The 14,842-nt window shown below is 44.7% G+C and overlaps 1 protein-coding gene across 2 annotated transcripts in view; it reads right to left on the bottom strand.

The window, feature by feature from the left end:
• SYN3 (synapsin III) overlaps window positions 1-14,842 on the bottom strand; it is a 201,146-nt gene that overhangs the window by 19,028 nt on the left and 167,276 nt on the right. For both annotated transcript variants that reach the window (XM_056341791.1, XM_056341792.1), the window contains exon 9: window positions 5,455-5,597. In XM_056341791.1, coding sequence (XP_056197766.1) covers window positions 5,455-5,597 — 143 coding nt within the window. The remainder of the gene's footprint in view (window positions 1-5,454; window positions 5,598-14,842) is intronic.

The following is a 14,842-nucleotide window of genomic DNA, read 5'->3' as shown; positions in this document are numbered from 1 at the left end:
CCTACATGAAACAGTGGTAATACTGATGTCCTGCTAGACTATAAACCTGCGTCATTATAGTTGACTACCTAAGGTTCCCCTTTACTCTGGTGAGGGACAGCATGGAGTCCTTTTTCCATTTCTTTTCTAAAGTGATATATGTACTTGCTGTGAAATCTAAATGGTTTTTGTAACCGTATATAAAGGGGGAGGGGTGGGGGCAAAGGATCATGATTACTGTGTTGAATGACTGTGTTTCCAGAGAGTTGACTCTTGTCCCTTGTTCCCTTCACCAACATCCATCTTCCTACCCTACTTTCTAAGCAAAAGAATGGGTTCCTCCTCAAGCTTTGATTGTTATGAGCTCTTTGGTGGCCTGTAAGGTCAGTATTCAACCCTCAGCCTCTCTTTCTCTTTTCACTTGGGGTTCTTAGGATTACATTTTTCAGTTCTGCAATGGGAAGAACAACTCTTTATTAACATTTACGTTCAGAAAATTGCCCTGCAGTGGCAGATGGCATCCAACATCCCATTAGTACTGATGAGAACTCCTGGAGTCTGATTAGTGAGAAGATGATTGGATATCACTGTTCAGAAAATGTACCTGGCATACCAAATGTAAGCAGCTGTGTTGTCCCTGAGAAAACCAAACCACAGCTATACAGTTTTACAAGGAAATCTGATGTGGAAAAGCTCCCAAAATAAGAACTCTGCTCTAGCCATTGGGCTGATTGGTTTGACTTGTTTATGCCTACCCATCTCCAGCCAATATTGGGCATAAGATATAAATATTTATCTAAGCTGTATCCCTAATTTTCCTGTTAGTGAACTTTGCTGTTTTAAAATGGAATAGCTTCAGCTGAAGCCTTCTGGACCAGTCATCAAACTCCTACACCATCGCCTCTGTCAAGATCACTGTCTTCCGGTCATGTCTGAGCAGTTCAGGTGTCAAGCATGCCACCAAATTGTTCTTGTTCTTGTTCTTGTTCTTGTTCTTGTTCTTGTTCTTGTTCTTGTTCTTGTTCTTGTTCTTGTTCTTGTCCTTGTCCTTGTCCTTGTCCTTGTTCTTCTTCCTCTTGTTATTCTTCTTCTTCCTCTTCATCTTCCTCTTCTTCTTCTTCCTCTTCTTCTTCTTGTTCTTCCTCTTCTTCTTCTTCCTCTTCTTCTTCTTCCTCTTCTTCTTCTTCCTTTTCTACTTCTTATTTTTTCTTTCCCTTTTTGTATTCAACCTGAAGTGGAAAAGGAGACACGACAAATATCTTTCCCTAAGGATGCTCTGCCTCAAACCCAATTTTTCTTAGGGACTGAAAGTCAAAGAGCTTCTTAGTAGTCATCCAAAATATCAGGGGCCACAACAGTGTACAGCCAGTATCTTAAAGGAAAAAACCCCAGAAAACCCAGGCTCTTAGGGATCAGTTAATCAAGCTGATTTGTGACCAAGGTTACCTTCAGCATTGCTTAGGATAAGTGGATAGACTAGCAGATCATGGGCTGTTGGTGTATTGGGTTTGTGTGGCAAGGTTTTGGTAGCGGGGGCACTACAGGGGTGGCTTCTGTGAGAAGCTGCTAGAAGCTTCCCCCATGTCTGATGGAGCCAGTGCCAGCCAGCTCCAAGATGGACCTGCCACTGGCCAAGGCTGAGCCCATCCATGACAGTGGTAGTGCCTCTGGGATAACATATTTAAAGAAGGGAGGAAAAAACCTACAGCAGAACAACAGCTGAAGAGAGGAGTGAGAATGTGAGAGGAACAACTCTGCAGACACCAGGGTCAGTGGTGGAGGTGCTCCAGGTGCTGGAGAAGGGGTTCCCCTGCAGCTTGTGGTGAAGTCCACGGTGAGGCAGGCTGTGCCCCTGCAGCCTGTGGAGGTCTGTGGTGGAGCAGATACCCACCTGCAGCCCATGGGGGGCCCCACAGTGAAGCAGGTGATGCCCAAAGGAGGCTGTGACCCTGTGGGAAGCCCACGCTGGAGCAGGCTCCTGGCAGGACCTGTGGCCCCGTGGAGAGAGGAACCCAGGCTGGAGCAGGTTTGCCAGCAGGACTTGTGACCCCATGCGGGACCACACTGGGTCAGGCTGTTGCTGAAGGGCTGCACCCTGTGGAAGGCACCCACGCTGGAGCAGTTCCTGAAGAACTGCAGCCTGTGGGAAGGACTCATATTGGAGAATTTTGTGGAGGACTGTCTCCTGTGGGAGGGACCTAAGGCTGGAGCAGGGTCAGAGTGTGGGGAGTCCTCCCCCTGAGGGGGAAGGAGCAGCAGGAACAATGTGTAATGAACTGACTGCAACCCCAATTCCCCATCCCCCTGCACCACTCAGGGGGAGAAAGTAGAGAAACTGGGAGTGAGGTTAAGCCCAGGAAGAAGGGAGGGGTCGGGGAAAGCTGTTTTAAGATTTGGGTTTATTTCTCATTAGCATACTTTGATTTCACCGGTAATAAATGAAATTAATTTTTCCAAGTTGAATCTGTTTTACCCGTGGTGGTAACTGCTGTGTGATCTCCCTGTCCTTCTCTTGACCCATGAGCTTCTCATCCTGTTTTCTCTCCCCTGCCCAGCTGAGGAGGGGAGTGATAGAGCAGCTTTGGTGGGCACCTGGCATCCAGCCAGGGTCAAACCCACCACAGTGCCACAACAGTGTACAGTCAGTATCTTAAAAGAAAAGACCTCAGGCTTTTAGGGATTGGTTAATCAAGCAGATTTGTGACCAAGACACCTTCAGCATTGCTTAGGATAAGCGGATACACCAGTAGACCATGGGCTGTTGGTGTCCTATACTCACCATCTCCAAGCTGGGCCATTTCAGTCCATAAGTAGTTTGTTGAGTTGAGACTAGTTGAGACACAGCTGATGTTGTATCCCCTGCAGAGCATACTGAACTGCATTTGAGGTGACAAGATCAGAAGTCACACTCATGAAACCAGAAAGGAAAGGATGTTACCCTTCTACTAAGAGCTGGTGGGAAAGAATATCTCACTCCTGAAAATCACCAGCTGCTGGCTTCATTAAAAGTGAACATCTCATGAATCTTAACTGGAAACGATCCCTCTGTTGGACCCCAGTTGGGGTGAGGGTGGAAGCACAATTTCTGCCCCAATTTCCCCTGCTACGTGAGCAGTATTCATGTTTTCCCTTTACCAGTATTATGACAGCTAAATGCATTTGGTGGAATTTTAGGCATGTATCACATGTTGCTTATCTGCTGGTTTTGAGACTGGCCTGAGGCATGGGCTAAGTAGGTGTTTGTTAGTTGTGTAAATCTGGAGTCACTGCACTGCAGTCAATGGGAAACTGAACTCAGGCCTTGGGTCATGGGCTGGAAGGAAGTGCATTGAACATCTGGGGCGGGGAGGAATGCATGAGTCACCCTGCAGCATCCTCCCTCCAGCAGATGCTTGGTGCAAAGTAAACATATTCTGGAGAATTTTGGTACACAGCCTTTCCTCAGAAGGAAGGGGCTTTTAAAGTCTATATGTGTAGATGAAAGTGTAAAAATACTGGGTAGTTTCCATGACTCACAGATCAAAGTAATTTACTTAGTGTGATGCTACTGCAGACGCTGTAATCGTCTTTAAGGCTGAGATTTGCTAGCATGGCTAATGATTCCGAGTCTTCTGTTTGAGACATCAGTGAGAACTCTGATATTTTGGTTGCTTTTACCTCTGTCCTTGGACATAGTAGGGACTTAATTCTTTATACCATAGAAAGAGCTTTCTGTTCTGTCTGATGCTGGGACAGAAGGAACAGCCCCTGATGGGACTGACTGTACCACTCTCCCAAGCTCACATCCATAAATGATTATCTCAATATAAGTCAACCTTCTGGGTTAGCAAGCCCCTGGGTAAATTTTCCTGTTTGCTTTCTTTGCTAATAAGCTTCATTTCTTATTAAGGTGTTTCCCGTTCATGGCTGTTTTCATGTGAAAACGTTTCTCATTTAGCAAACAATTGTTTGTGCAGCTATATTCCCAAGTGGGATTAGCTTTTAGTGTGACTGCTTTCTTTCCTCAGTTATGTGGTATTATTTCGGATCCTTGTCTGGATGAATGCATGGGGAGTGCGAATAATAAACGGGGAGAGGATATGGTCAAGCTAACTGGGCCTTTGTTTCTCTTAGAGGCAGACTGGGAGCAGGCTCTGGAGCCAAGGCTGACTAGGTTGGCAGGAACAGGGAATTTTAATTGATATTTTAAACCTTCCTTCCTCTGGCCAATTTGAGCCAGACTCCCTGAGATGTTAATGTAATATTAGGCAACTGTGCTATTGTTGACCTGATCATATTTAAATCTAATTTTCTCTCATTGAGTTCACATGAAGTAGTGGAGTGTCCCACAAGTCCTTTCCATGAAGAATGTGATTCAGCCGTTATCTAGTTTACTTAAATACCTCTGCGCTATGAATCCAACCTGGAATTTTAGATAGCTATAGCTGAAAAATATGTGATCATGTACATTTGATTATCTTACTTTACTATGTCTCACCAGAGATATGGCCTGGGAGTTTGTAAACACAGACCCAAACCTCACAGTATTGTGGGTGTTAGGTAACATATGAAATTTATCTGGCAACCTGATGAATGTACTGCTGGAGCTGTCTACTTGTCCAGAATTTTGTGGCTGGACAAGGAGCTTCCACAGAAGCTGTGCTATTTGGCTTTTCTCATCTACTGGTTTGCAGTAAGAAGAAACAGGTTTCTTACACTGAGTCATGGTTACATCCTTAATTGACCCTGAACACTACCAACATTTGGCTGAATGCTGAATGCTTTTTAATATTTTTAAGCATGCCAGTGTTGAGGGTTGCCTTCTTGCCACCTGCCTCACTACCCCAAGGGGCAGGGAGGAGCTCCAGGACACTCACAGAAATGTCTCTCCTCCTTTCCCTCCTTTGTATGCTTCCAAGAAGCACATATGCAAAATGCTTACAGAAACCCTGCAAGCTGGCCAGGCTGAGGCCATTTGTACGCGGTGCTGTGTGCTCCTCATGTCCATGTGTGCCATGGCTGTGGTGCCACAGTCTCCAGCTGGGGTGAGGATGGGTGTTGCTATGGCTTGGATACTGTAGGACTCCATGAGTTGCAGTTGGCTCAGCCTTTTTTATTGCTTCTGCCAGATGGGAAGGGGGTGGGTTCAGTTCCCACTAGAGGGTACTGGCAGCTGGAGGAGTTTCCTGGGAAAGATGAGCCCTTTGACAGTTGGAGGGAGAGGTGATAGCTGATGGCAGAGCACAGTTACAGTGGGAACAGACAGAGAGAGATTTACACTCCAGAAACAATGAACTGATGGTAGGTAATGGAGAAGATGATCCATTAGCATGCAGATGAATGGAGAAGAGGGATCTGGGTTCAGAGGTGGGGGGAGAACAGCAGGGCTGTTCTTCAAGGAAATTAAGTCAGCTTCCTACTCCTGCCCAGAGCAGCCACCAACTGAACCGTCTCCCCGCTGTCTTGCTCCAGCATAGCCCATAGCCACGCACTCACATGTAAGCCTTGTAGTTGCTGCCAATCTTCTGGATTCGGATGTCATACTTGGAGTCAATGAACGGCTCCGTGGTCGCATAGGTTTTTGCCATGGCTACTATGCTGGCCATGTCCCGGAAGTCGTGCTGGTTCTCAACTTTGACCTGGGTTGCCAAAATCCAATGAAAAAGTGACAAGAGCAAAAAGAATAGGAATACTTTGTGAGCAGAAGTCATCTCCGCACTCGGATAGCTCAATGCCAGTTAAAACCCACACAGATGGAGCTGACAGAGGACAGAGCAGGGATTATGTGGTTTAAAGAGAGAAGCTCCCCAGACCAACCCAACCCAGAGCAAATCAACGCCTTTCTCCCTCCTCATGCACAAGCCCTGGTAAACCTGGCACCAGGGAGGCAGCTAGACCTTTGCCCAGATGGCTCTTGCTCCTATGATGCTTCAGAAAAATATTTGATCTCTTAAGGGACATTACTTCATTCAAACATTGCAACTGCTGTTTCCCATGTTGGGATGGATGAAAACAGAGTATTGTGGGTGGTCAGGAAATAGAAACCAATGCCAGGAAATCAACAAGAGAGCTGGTTGTCCGCCACCTCTAGGCCTTAGTTCCCTGGCATTTCACATTACCCCCCTCCAGACTTTCACTGAGAAGTGGTGCAGGTCTCCTGGCTGGAAGCAAGCTCTGAAGGAAAAGGGTGTCTCTGGGGGAGCCTGTGATTCTCAGGGAGGTTTGTGTGAACACAATGCATTGGTCAGGTGTGTGGGACAGCTGGTTGAGTGTTAGGCTTGGGTTGTACTTGGAAATGAGAGGGCAGTGCCATGTGCTAAGGTTTTTCTGAGAAGCTGGCTTTTCACAGATTTGTATTCAGTTATGAGAAATGCTCTGTATCATATAAAAAAAAAGGGAGGGGTGCGAGGGGCATGAAAGAAGGACCAAAACAATAGAAGTTCTACTGATATGATCAAATCTCTACAAAACCTCACTGATTTGGGAGAGGAAATCTGAACAAGTAGGTAGTGAGAACATAGTGGACAACTTTACATCATACCATCAACCCCTGGCTTTAGTCTATTGGCAAAAACTTGTTTGGTGCATTAGAGAAACCCATGGAAATCTTGTTCCTTAGAGCTGAATGGATGCAGGAAGGGTGGGTTAACTGGTGGAAAAAAGACCAACACTGTGTGAAAAGGGTGGGCAAGTGAGTGACTTTCCTTATGTATTACCTACACTTCATAGTTTTGTAGCACTCTGAGACCACAGTTGGGGATTGCAACCCTGCTTTGCTAATTGCCTTATGACAACCAGTCAGTGTCTGCCACGGGAGAATTTCCCAGTTGCGTCAGTGTGTATGTTAAAGGAGGGTGATGCCAGACTATGTGGAGCCAGCTGAAGGAAATGCGTGCAATGGTATTTGGTGTTTCTTTGCAAAGAACAAACAAGTGGTTTTACATATCTGCCTTCAACCATGAGAGGGCAGGAGCCATCTTCACTAGAGAACAGAGGACAAGCCTGTTGCTAACCTGTTGTACTCCGTTTAGATGGTTTTGTGTAAGTGCCAGCTGTAACATAAACCAAAGATGCAGCCACATCCTGGTGCAGAAAAGCTCTTGAGAACTGGACAGGTTGTGGGGAAGGTGAAAAGTGCAACTAGTTTGACCTGTGACCATTTCTAGATGCCTGAATAGAAAGAAAAAAGACCTGGTCTTTGCTTCTCCTTTTGCTGAATGCCAGATACCCCTAGTCCTCCTCCCTTTTGCTGTGGTGAGGGCTGCGCTTTACCTCTTCAGGGACCACTGAGAGAGCAGAGGAAGACGACAATTGTCTGTGGTGTGGAAGGGTAGGAAAGAAAAAGGGAAATAAAAAATGCATAGGGGAAATATAAAGGCAACCATTGCACATTTTCCAGGAGGAGCAGCCTTGCTCTGGGTTATGTTGTTCCCCTCTATGTCTAAGCGGGGCTGCATGCAGTGCTGGCTGCTCCTGGTGCAGCAAGGCAGGGTGAGGTGGGAATACCCTGGAGGCAGCAGGGGAAGCATGAGAGGGGAGCACCTCACATAGGGGAAGCCCCCCAATGTGGGCACGGCTTGCAAAATACCAGGGGGAACAAGACAGGCTGTGTCAGGGCTGGGTATTTTGGTTGCGTAGATAGGAGCTGCACCGGGCTGAATGACATCAAGCTAGAGTCCCACCCAGATGAGATGATTGCAGGAGGGACTGCAGGGGCAGGCGTTACGCAGTGTTATGACATATATCTCCTGGACCCTTTTGGCAATGGGAAAAGACAAAAGCCATTATATAATGACTACTTGAAACATTTGCAGGATCTGAAACAAAATGGTGTGCTTGTGCAACAGATATCTTTGGGCCCTGGTATCCCCAGCCCAGGAATATTTGTCCCAGAGGCAGAGGAAGGGATGCTGCTTCCCTCTCCAGACTGGAATTAGACCGTGTTGTTATTTCTAGAAAGGAGCTTTATGCTCGTCTCATTAAATGGGATTTTTCCTCAAAGATACAGCATACTATGGAAAGGAAGGATCCATTTCTTTCTCCTCTCCATCACCCACTTTCTATAGGGAGAGAGGGAAAGCACTTGAAGGTGTTTTCTCCAATGGGTCTGAAGATTTTTGGTTGGGTAAATAAAGGGGAGGACTCACTGAGAACACAAAGTCGGAAATGAAAAACAAAGAAGATGATTCCCACAGTGCTACACCACTGCACAGTCCTCAGGAAACAGCTCTGCCATCTTCCCTGGCCCATGCTGGAGCCCTTCCCATGGACTTTTCAGAGAAAGCATTCACAGAGTTCCCCTTTTAGGAGATCACGGCCTTATTTCCCACCAGGCATCAAAATAATCACACACACGAAATCTGAGCCACTGTTTGTTAATTGTTGGATCCAGCTAAATTTGACAAAATAACAGCTATGTCCTGGGTTAACGCTGGTTTAGTCCAGGGTATGCTTATTACTTCATAAGTAGGAAGCACTTGAGTTACAGTCAAATTAGATTTATTTTCGTGCCTTATCTATCAAGTCCACTCTCTTATTAGCTTTCTACTTTTATATTTCATATAATTCATTTCCTCCTGCCTTGTAACCCTTTTACAATAAAATATCCATTCTCCTAACAGGAGAAAAATCCTAGAGATAACCAAAGCCAGGGTAGATGTAGTGTGACACCAGAGGGCATTATTTAAGAAGGGACTACTAACAATCATTCTAGAGCAAACAGTTACCAATTTAACTAATAAGGGATAAATCTGTCTTCTAAAATGGCAGGTTGGACAATGCATGAAGCTGAGAAAAGAAAATGGAAAGAGATCAACATGAAGCCATTTCTTTCTTTCTCTCTCTTTTTTTTTTCCTTTTGCAACCTTCTTAGGATAAATTTGATATCCCATTAGCTGCGTAGAGGAGTGCAAACACAGCCCCTGGCCTGGAAGCCTGTTTGCTTAGCTGTGCTGGCTGTTTGAGCAGCAATAGACTCATTTTGGAGCCATCAGCTGCTGTTTGCTGTAGCATTTTAGTGACCTGTTGTGAAGAGTTTGGGCCAGTGTGTTGACAAATACCTTTTCTGAGTAAGAAAGCTCCCTGGGATAGTCCCTGCTTCCCTTCTGACTCTCTTCTCTAACCCAGGCACTGGCTGTGCCCTAGCACACTCCTTGTTGCTGCCTTGGAGAGGGGAATCTGGCTGGATCCCTGGGGACAGGGATTACACAGATGTGACTGTCCCTTTGCCCTGTGGTGGCACCTCAGAGGCTGATATGATGTGACCTGCAGCTGGTGCCCATTTCCACCCTCAGCCTGCATAAGAAGCACCTGTCCTTGGCTAAAGAGCAGTTTGAGGGACAGATCAGGAAGAAACACTTCTGCCCCATCCCTGCTGTTGACCGTCTTTCTAGGCCTTCCTGCAAGACAGGATTTTGGAGAGTGGGTCCTGCCATTGTTAAAAAGCCACCACTGGTATTTCCTGGGCAGTCTGAGCCACCTCCAAGGTCTGTGTGAGCACAGGTTCCTGCAGTGAGGGACCTGGGTAGAAACAACTTCTTCTTTTGTCTCACAGTTCCTGAGTCTACTGCCTCTTATATATCCCCATTGTTCCTGGACACCAGGGTCCCAGGCACTGAAAGGTACTGCCTTACAGTCCTCTTTTGCTTTTGTTAGTTACATGGCCACATGAAAATATAGTCAGCCAAACTGGCATAACTATAGTAGTCTGCTAGGGCTGCCTTAGCCTTGCCTCTCTGAGCATCATCCAGAATTAACTCTGCCTTACAGGTTAAACCCACACCACCTTGGACATGGCTTGCAGAAGCAGTTTCTATGTCCAGACTGGGGTTAGAGGCATGTTCAGCTGGAAAGTAAGCGTCCGAGGCTGAGCCAGGGCTGAGCCTGGCAATGTGGTGTTCAACTGAGTCTTGGTAGGCTTGTGAAAATGTATGGTCTGAGTGTTCTCCTCTGGAGGAACTGGTGTGGCCACACAAAGCTTGTGATTTTTCATCCCTCTCAACCTGTGCTTAGCCCTTCTGTAGCAACTTTACCATCTTAGGACAGCAGGTTTTCAGGAGCAACTCTGCACAGCAGGTTTCCTGAGTGTCTTTACCCCAGATTACACTCCCCTTCTCAGAAAATATCCAATCCAACCGACTCGCTTTCAGTTTAGGCCTGACTTTGACCCACCTCAAAATAATAAAGAAACAACAGAGTCTGCATTTCCTTATTATCCTCACACTGAAGTTCTCCACATGTTATGCTGCCTTTAATGCATTAAACCTTATAATCCCTACTAAATTCCTAATGAAGAGTTTCTGTCAGCCCAAAGTCTTGGCAGCTTTGGTCCCCAGTGCCCTGGATCAGCCACAGTTTTCTGTGTCCAGCAGAAGCTTCCAGACTGATGTGCAGGAAATGGGGATGCTTTTGCTGTTTTCAAGGCGGGTGGTACCTCCTTGTTCATGAGTCAGTGGGAACACAGTGATTGGGCTGCTCTGTTGTGAATGTTACATGTCAAGTCATTATTTGTCCTCTGTAAAAGAAAATATTTGTTCCTTGACAAACCGAGGCAGCCCTTTCCCCTTCCTTTCCTCTTTAGCACACTGGATTTTCAAAGCTCTCACTTTTGGAACATTCTATTTCCAGTCCCGAGAGAGACAAGGTGACGAACTGTCCTTCCTGATAAAAAGCTTGCAGTATTTTTACATTACAGAGTGGCTCTGTTTAGCTTGTGCTATATTTATACCAAAGGGGGAAAAAAAAAGAGCAGAAAAGTCTTTCCCATCCAGTAAGAGAGAAAATAACTCTGACCATGTTATTACGAACAACAAGTTTTTCTTCTACGATGTAATAAATTCATCTGAGCCAGGATTTGTACTGGGGAGGTGTTTTTGTAATTACGGAGCAGGAGGGGACAGGAGTTGGCTCTTCAACTGGCCTAATTAGAGAGGTCTAAAAATAAAGTAAGAGCAGCAATATATATATATATTTATTAAATTCATATAAATATATATAAAGCCGCATGAACAGATACTGTTTTTCCTCTCTTTGCAGATCTGGCAGTTGTTTCCTCCTCATGATCTGATCAGCAAGAGGTGAAGAGGCTCTTTGAGTGAATTTGCATTGCTGGGCTCTGTTCCTAGGGCAATTTAGGGTCACGTTAGCACACAAATGGTAGATACTAACACAGAGCTTTATTCTTTTCCATGGGCTCTGGCATTATGAAATCTGGAGTCAGGAAGAAATGTTATTCCCTTCTTGCTCTAATGCTCACCCTATCCAACAGAGACTGCCGATCACTTCTGGGACAGGTAGCCTCAAACTGTGCAATGCTTAAAAATGCCTTGTCCTCTTTGGAACTTCTGGGTGAACAATAGTTCAGTTCTGCACAGAGAAGGACACTTCTCAGTGTTCATCCATGGTTTCCTTGAGTACTGTTGACCCCATGAGCCTGGGCGACTTAAATACAACATGAGAAAGGTCCTTCTCTGCTGACTCTGTTGTAAACCATTGTCTAATCTGTATTCCTACAGACATTTTATTTGTATTGATACTGTATTGGACCAGCAGCATGCTGAGCACTTTTTTATGATCTTCTAGTGCCAACAAAATATGAAGTGACTCAAAATTTTGGAAGGGAGATAATGATGGTCATGGGAGGGGCTGAGGGGCCTATGTGTTGGTTTTAGATGAGAAGATTGCCTGGTGCCCCTTTGTCTCTCTGGGTGAAGGCTATTCCTGGTGTCTCTGTTCAAGTCAGTAGAGAGGCTGTTGTTTCTGGATTTCTCAACAGAAATTTCAAAGGATGCCTTTTATTGCAAGTTTTATTCTTTGTCTTCACCTGCACCTTACATGCACGCATTACTTGGCAAGAGCATTTCTATCTCTAATGGTATACTGCCACCCCTTTTGGTTCTGACCTTAAATACTGACTGTTAATCTTTCAAGCTAAAGACAGTCTATAAAGCCTCTTTCTTACAAGTCCTAACACAGTTATTTTTCATTATAGCTTTGAGAATTCTCTGTTCAACCCTCTGATTAAAAAATGTGGTGGGTGAATTTTGTGAAAATGTTGTGAAAACAAACGGTATGTGAAAATGAAAGCCTGACTATTATAATTATGTTCTTTCTAGCCATTATTGCAAAATAATAAGCACTCAGCACTTCTTATAATGCCAAGGACCTTATAAACATGAATTAGCAATAACTATCAGGTAATCATAATCCCTCTGGTCTGTAACACAGAGAAACCGAAGAAGAACTGAAATGACACAGATCTCCCTGCAAGTCAATGGTGTAGCTCTTCAGGGAAGAGGCCTTTTCTGTGTTCAGAGTTTTTCTGGCTCCTGATCACTGTACAAATAAAGAATAGCAGCATCTGGACTTCCCATCTTTGCTCATTCTTCTATGTCTTGGTGCTTTCCATTACATGTGATTTTATCATTAATAACAAGAAAAATGTAAGTACTTCCTTGACAATTTCTGCTGGTAATGAGATTGTAATCTGAATGCTCACATCCTTTGAAGCACCCATTAGAGGTACAAATACATGGCTCACAATCTTGGCATCATTTTTTGCAGTAAGTACTATTTTTAATACTCATGTGTACTTTGGCTAATAGGTTGGTTATTTTATCCTCCATTTCTTCAGTCACCGCTTTTATACAGAACATGACCTGATGCAGGTGCTTTATTAACATTTACATTCTTACACTTATCTGAACCAAAAGCCAGCCTCTCTCTTTTCATATTACATATATTTTACAGCTAAAGACCTGCTATTTCCTGCTATCATCTCTACTTCAGAAGACCACTGCAAAAAAATCCTTTAGCTCTCTGCAATCTCCTTATTATTACTGGTTATTGCTTCTACATTATGATGGTTAAACCACTATTTGTCTCCTAGAAACTTTCCTCTGCTGAATTATTTAATTGGATGTTTGAATTTTTTTATTTATAGGTGTTTCTTTTCTAGTACACCCGTAGTTCTGCCTGTCTGTATTTCTCTTGACATTTCCTGTGGTTTCTTGCTGTCAGTTCCCCTTGGCTTAAACCCTATTGTCTTAAAAACAACATCTTGAAACAAATTCCTGTCACTTGCCTTTTAAACCAACCAACTTGTTCTTATTTTATTTTCACTTTCTCTCATCTCTTTTTGCTCTATGCAATGACATGCGGTTGGACTTCAAGAATACTAATTTAATTAGTCTCATCTTTCCTTCAGGCTGCTTGTGGCTGGAGAAGGGCCCAAACTAAAACCATAAGGTCAACAACCCTTCCTTCCTGTACCTTCCCGATGTACTGAACTGAGCAGTGTTGAAACTCCGTGCCCAAATCCATATCCAGACTTTGCTAGTAGTCCCTAATTTCATAATGGACTAAAGTAAACCTGGCCTCAGACCAATTCTTTCTTCTAAGATGCTGGCTGTCAGCCTATCTTCATCTGGAACGACTTCCTACGTACCCTCCTTGTACCACTGTGTAGAGTTGTGCCTGGAGTTTGAATAGAAACTCTCTTCCTCTATAACTTGTGACGGCAAAAATCAAGAGCATTAAAGAATAAAATGGGAGGGAAGTGAGAGGTGGAAGAAGATCTAATGCCTGGTGCAGAAGACTATAGCTAAATATTCTGCTGAGAGTTTTGTCTGGAAACAGGGTTAAGACTGGGGTGCTTTTCTCTCATTCTGCCCTCATTTCTGTAGCCACCGAGGGCCCTTTGTGAACAAGAGAGTCACATGAAGCGCTCCCTACAGTACAGGTGAAATTGCAGAGCAGTTGGAGATATCCAGGATTGCAAGGTCTTAAGGAACTTGAAACCTTTCCTCAGGGAGAGGTTTCTTCCTCCTGATTTGTCCTGGTTAGATTTTGCTAATTAAATCCTTCCTAGGGACATGTTCAGTGGCTCGCTCTACAAGCAGTTCTAGGCTGTCCACATGTACTCTAATTCAATGACACTTCTGCCTGTTTAACACATGCAGCACCAATATTTTAACAAACATTTCCTGCTTATTTAAATGCTTATTCTTTGATTTTGAAAGCCAGCTCCACCACTGGCCCGGGGATCTGAGCCCACTTCCTCTCCAGCAGCTACCATCGAGACAGGGGAACATTGCAACCAAAGCAGGAAGGATTATGAGAGCTTCCATGTACAATCCAGGAAGCCAGAAAAGGCTTCTGTTTCCAGAGCACACGCAAGCAAGCTGTACCAGGTTTAAGTTTGTCATACCTATATACAATTTTCAGGCAAAGTGTGAGGCTTGGAGAAGGTCTATCTGCTCTAGGGAAGCACTGTGACAGGGGTATCGGTTATCAAGTTCATGTACCACCCATTTGGGTTCAGAGATTACACATCAGAATTTCATACTTCTGAACAAATCATGTTTTAGACAAGGGGTGCTTTTGTAAAAGGTATATGCAAGAAAGAGGAGGCTAAAGTGCAGCAGGAATGTGCTGGCGATGCCTCACTGAAAGGGGAGCCCTGTCACCCCAAGAAACAGGGGCTGCTAATTCACTGGGGGAATAAAGATCCCAGAGAGCCTGGGAAAAACAAACAGGTCCTTCTGGGGAGTGAACTGTTTTTCAGGATTCCTTGGCAGGCAACCAGCCACTCTGCTTTGTAAGGTCTTGTTCTTCCTTGCAAGGAGGAAAAAAATGACTGAAGGGCTCCGTTTTATTGAATAAAGTCATCATAATGTGCTCAAGACCAGTGCCACTGCTCCTCATTGTGAGAGCTATGGGGTGTAGCTGCACATTACAGGTGCTTGAATAAACAACATTACTACTTCTAGGAGAGGATAAAATATATAAAAGACAAGCCTAATGACTTCAGCCCAGCCAGCTTTTCCCCCACTCTTCACAGCCCCCCTTCCCACATCCCAGACAGCCTCCAACCCAATACCACTGC

This window comes from Falco biarmicus, chromosome 5 (genome assembly GCF_023638135.1).
Source record: "Falco biarmicus isolate bFalBia1 chromosome 5, bFalBia1.pri, whole genome shotgun sequence".
NCBI lineage: Eukaryota > Metazoa > Chordata > Aves > Falconiformes > Falconidae > Falco > Falco biarmicus.
Note: the sequence above shows the minus strand (reverse complement) of the source record. Positions and strands in the feature narration are given on the sequence as shown.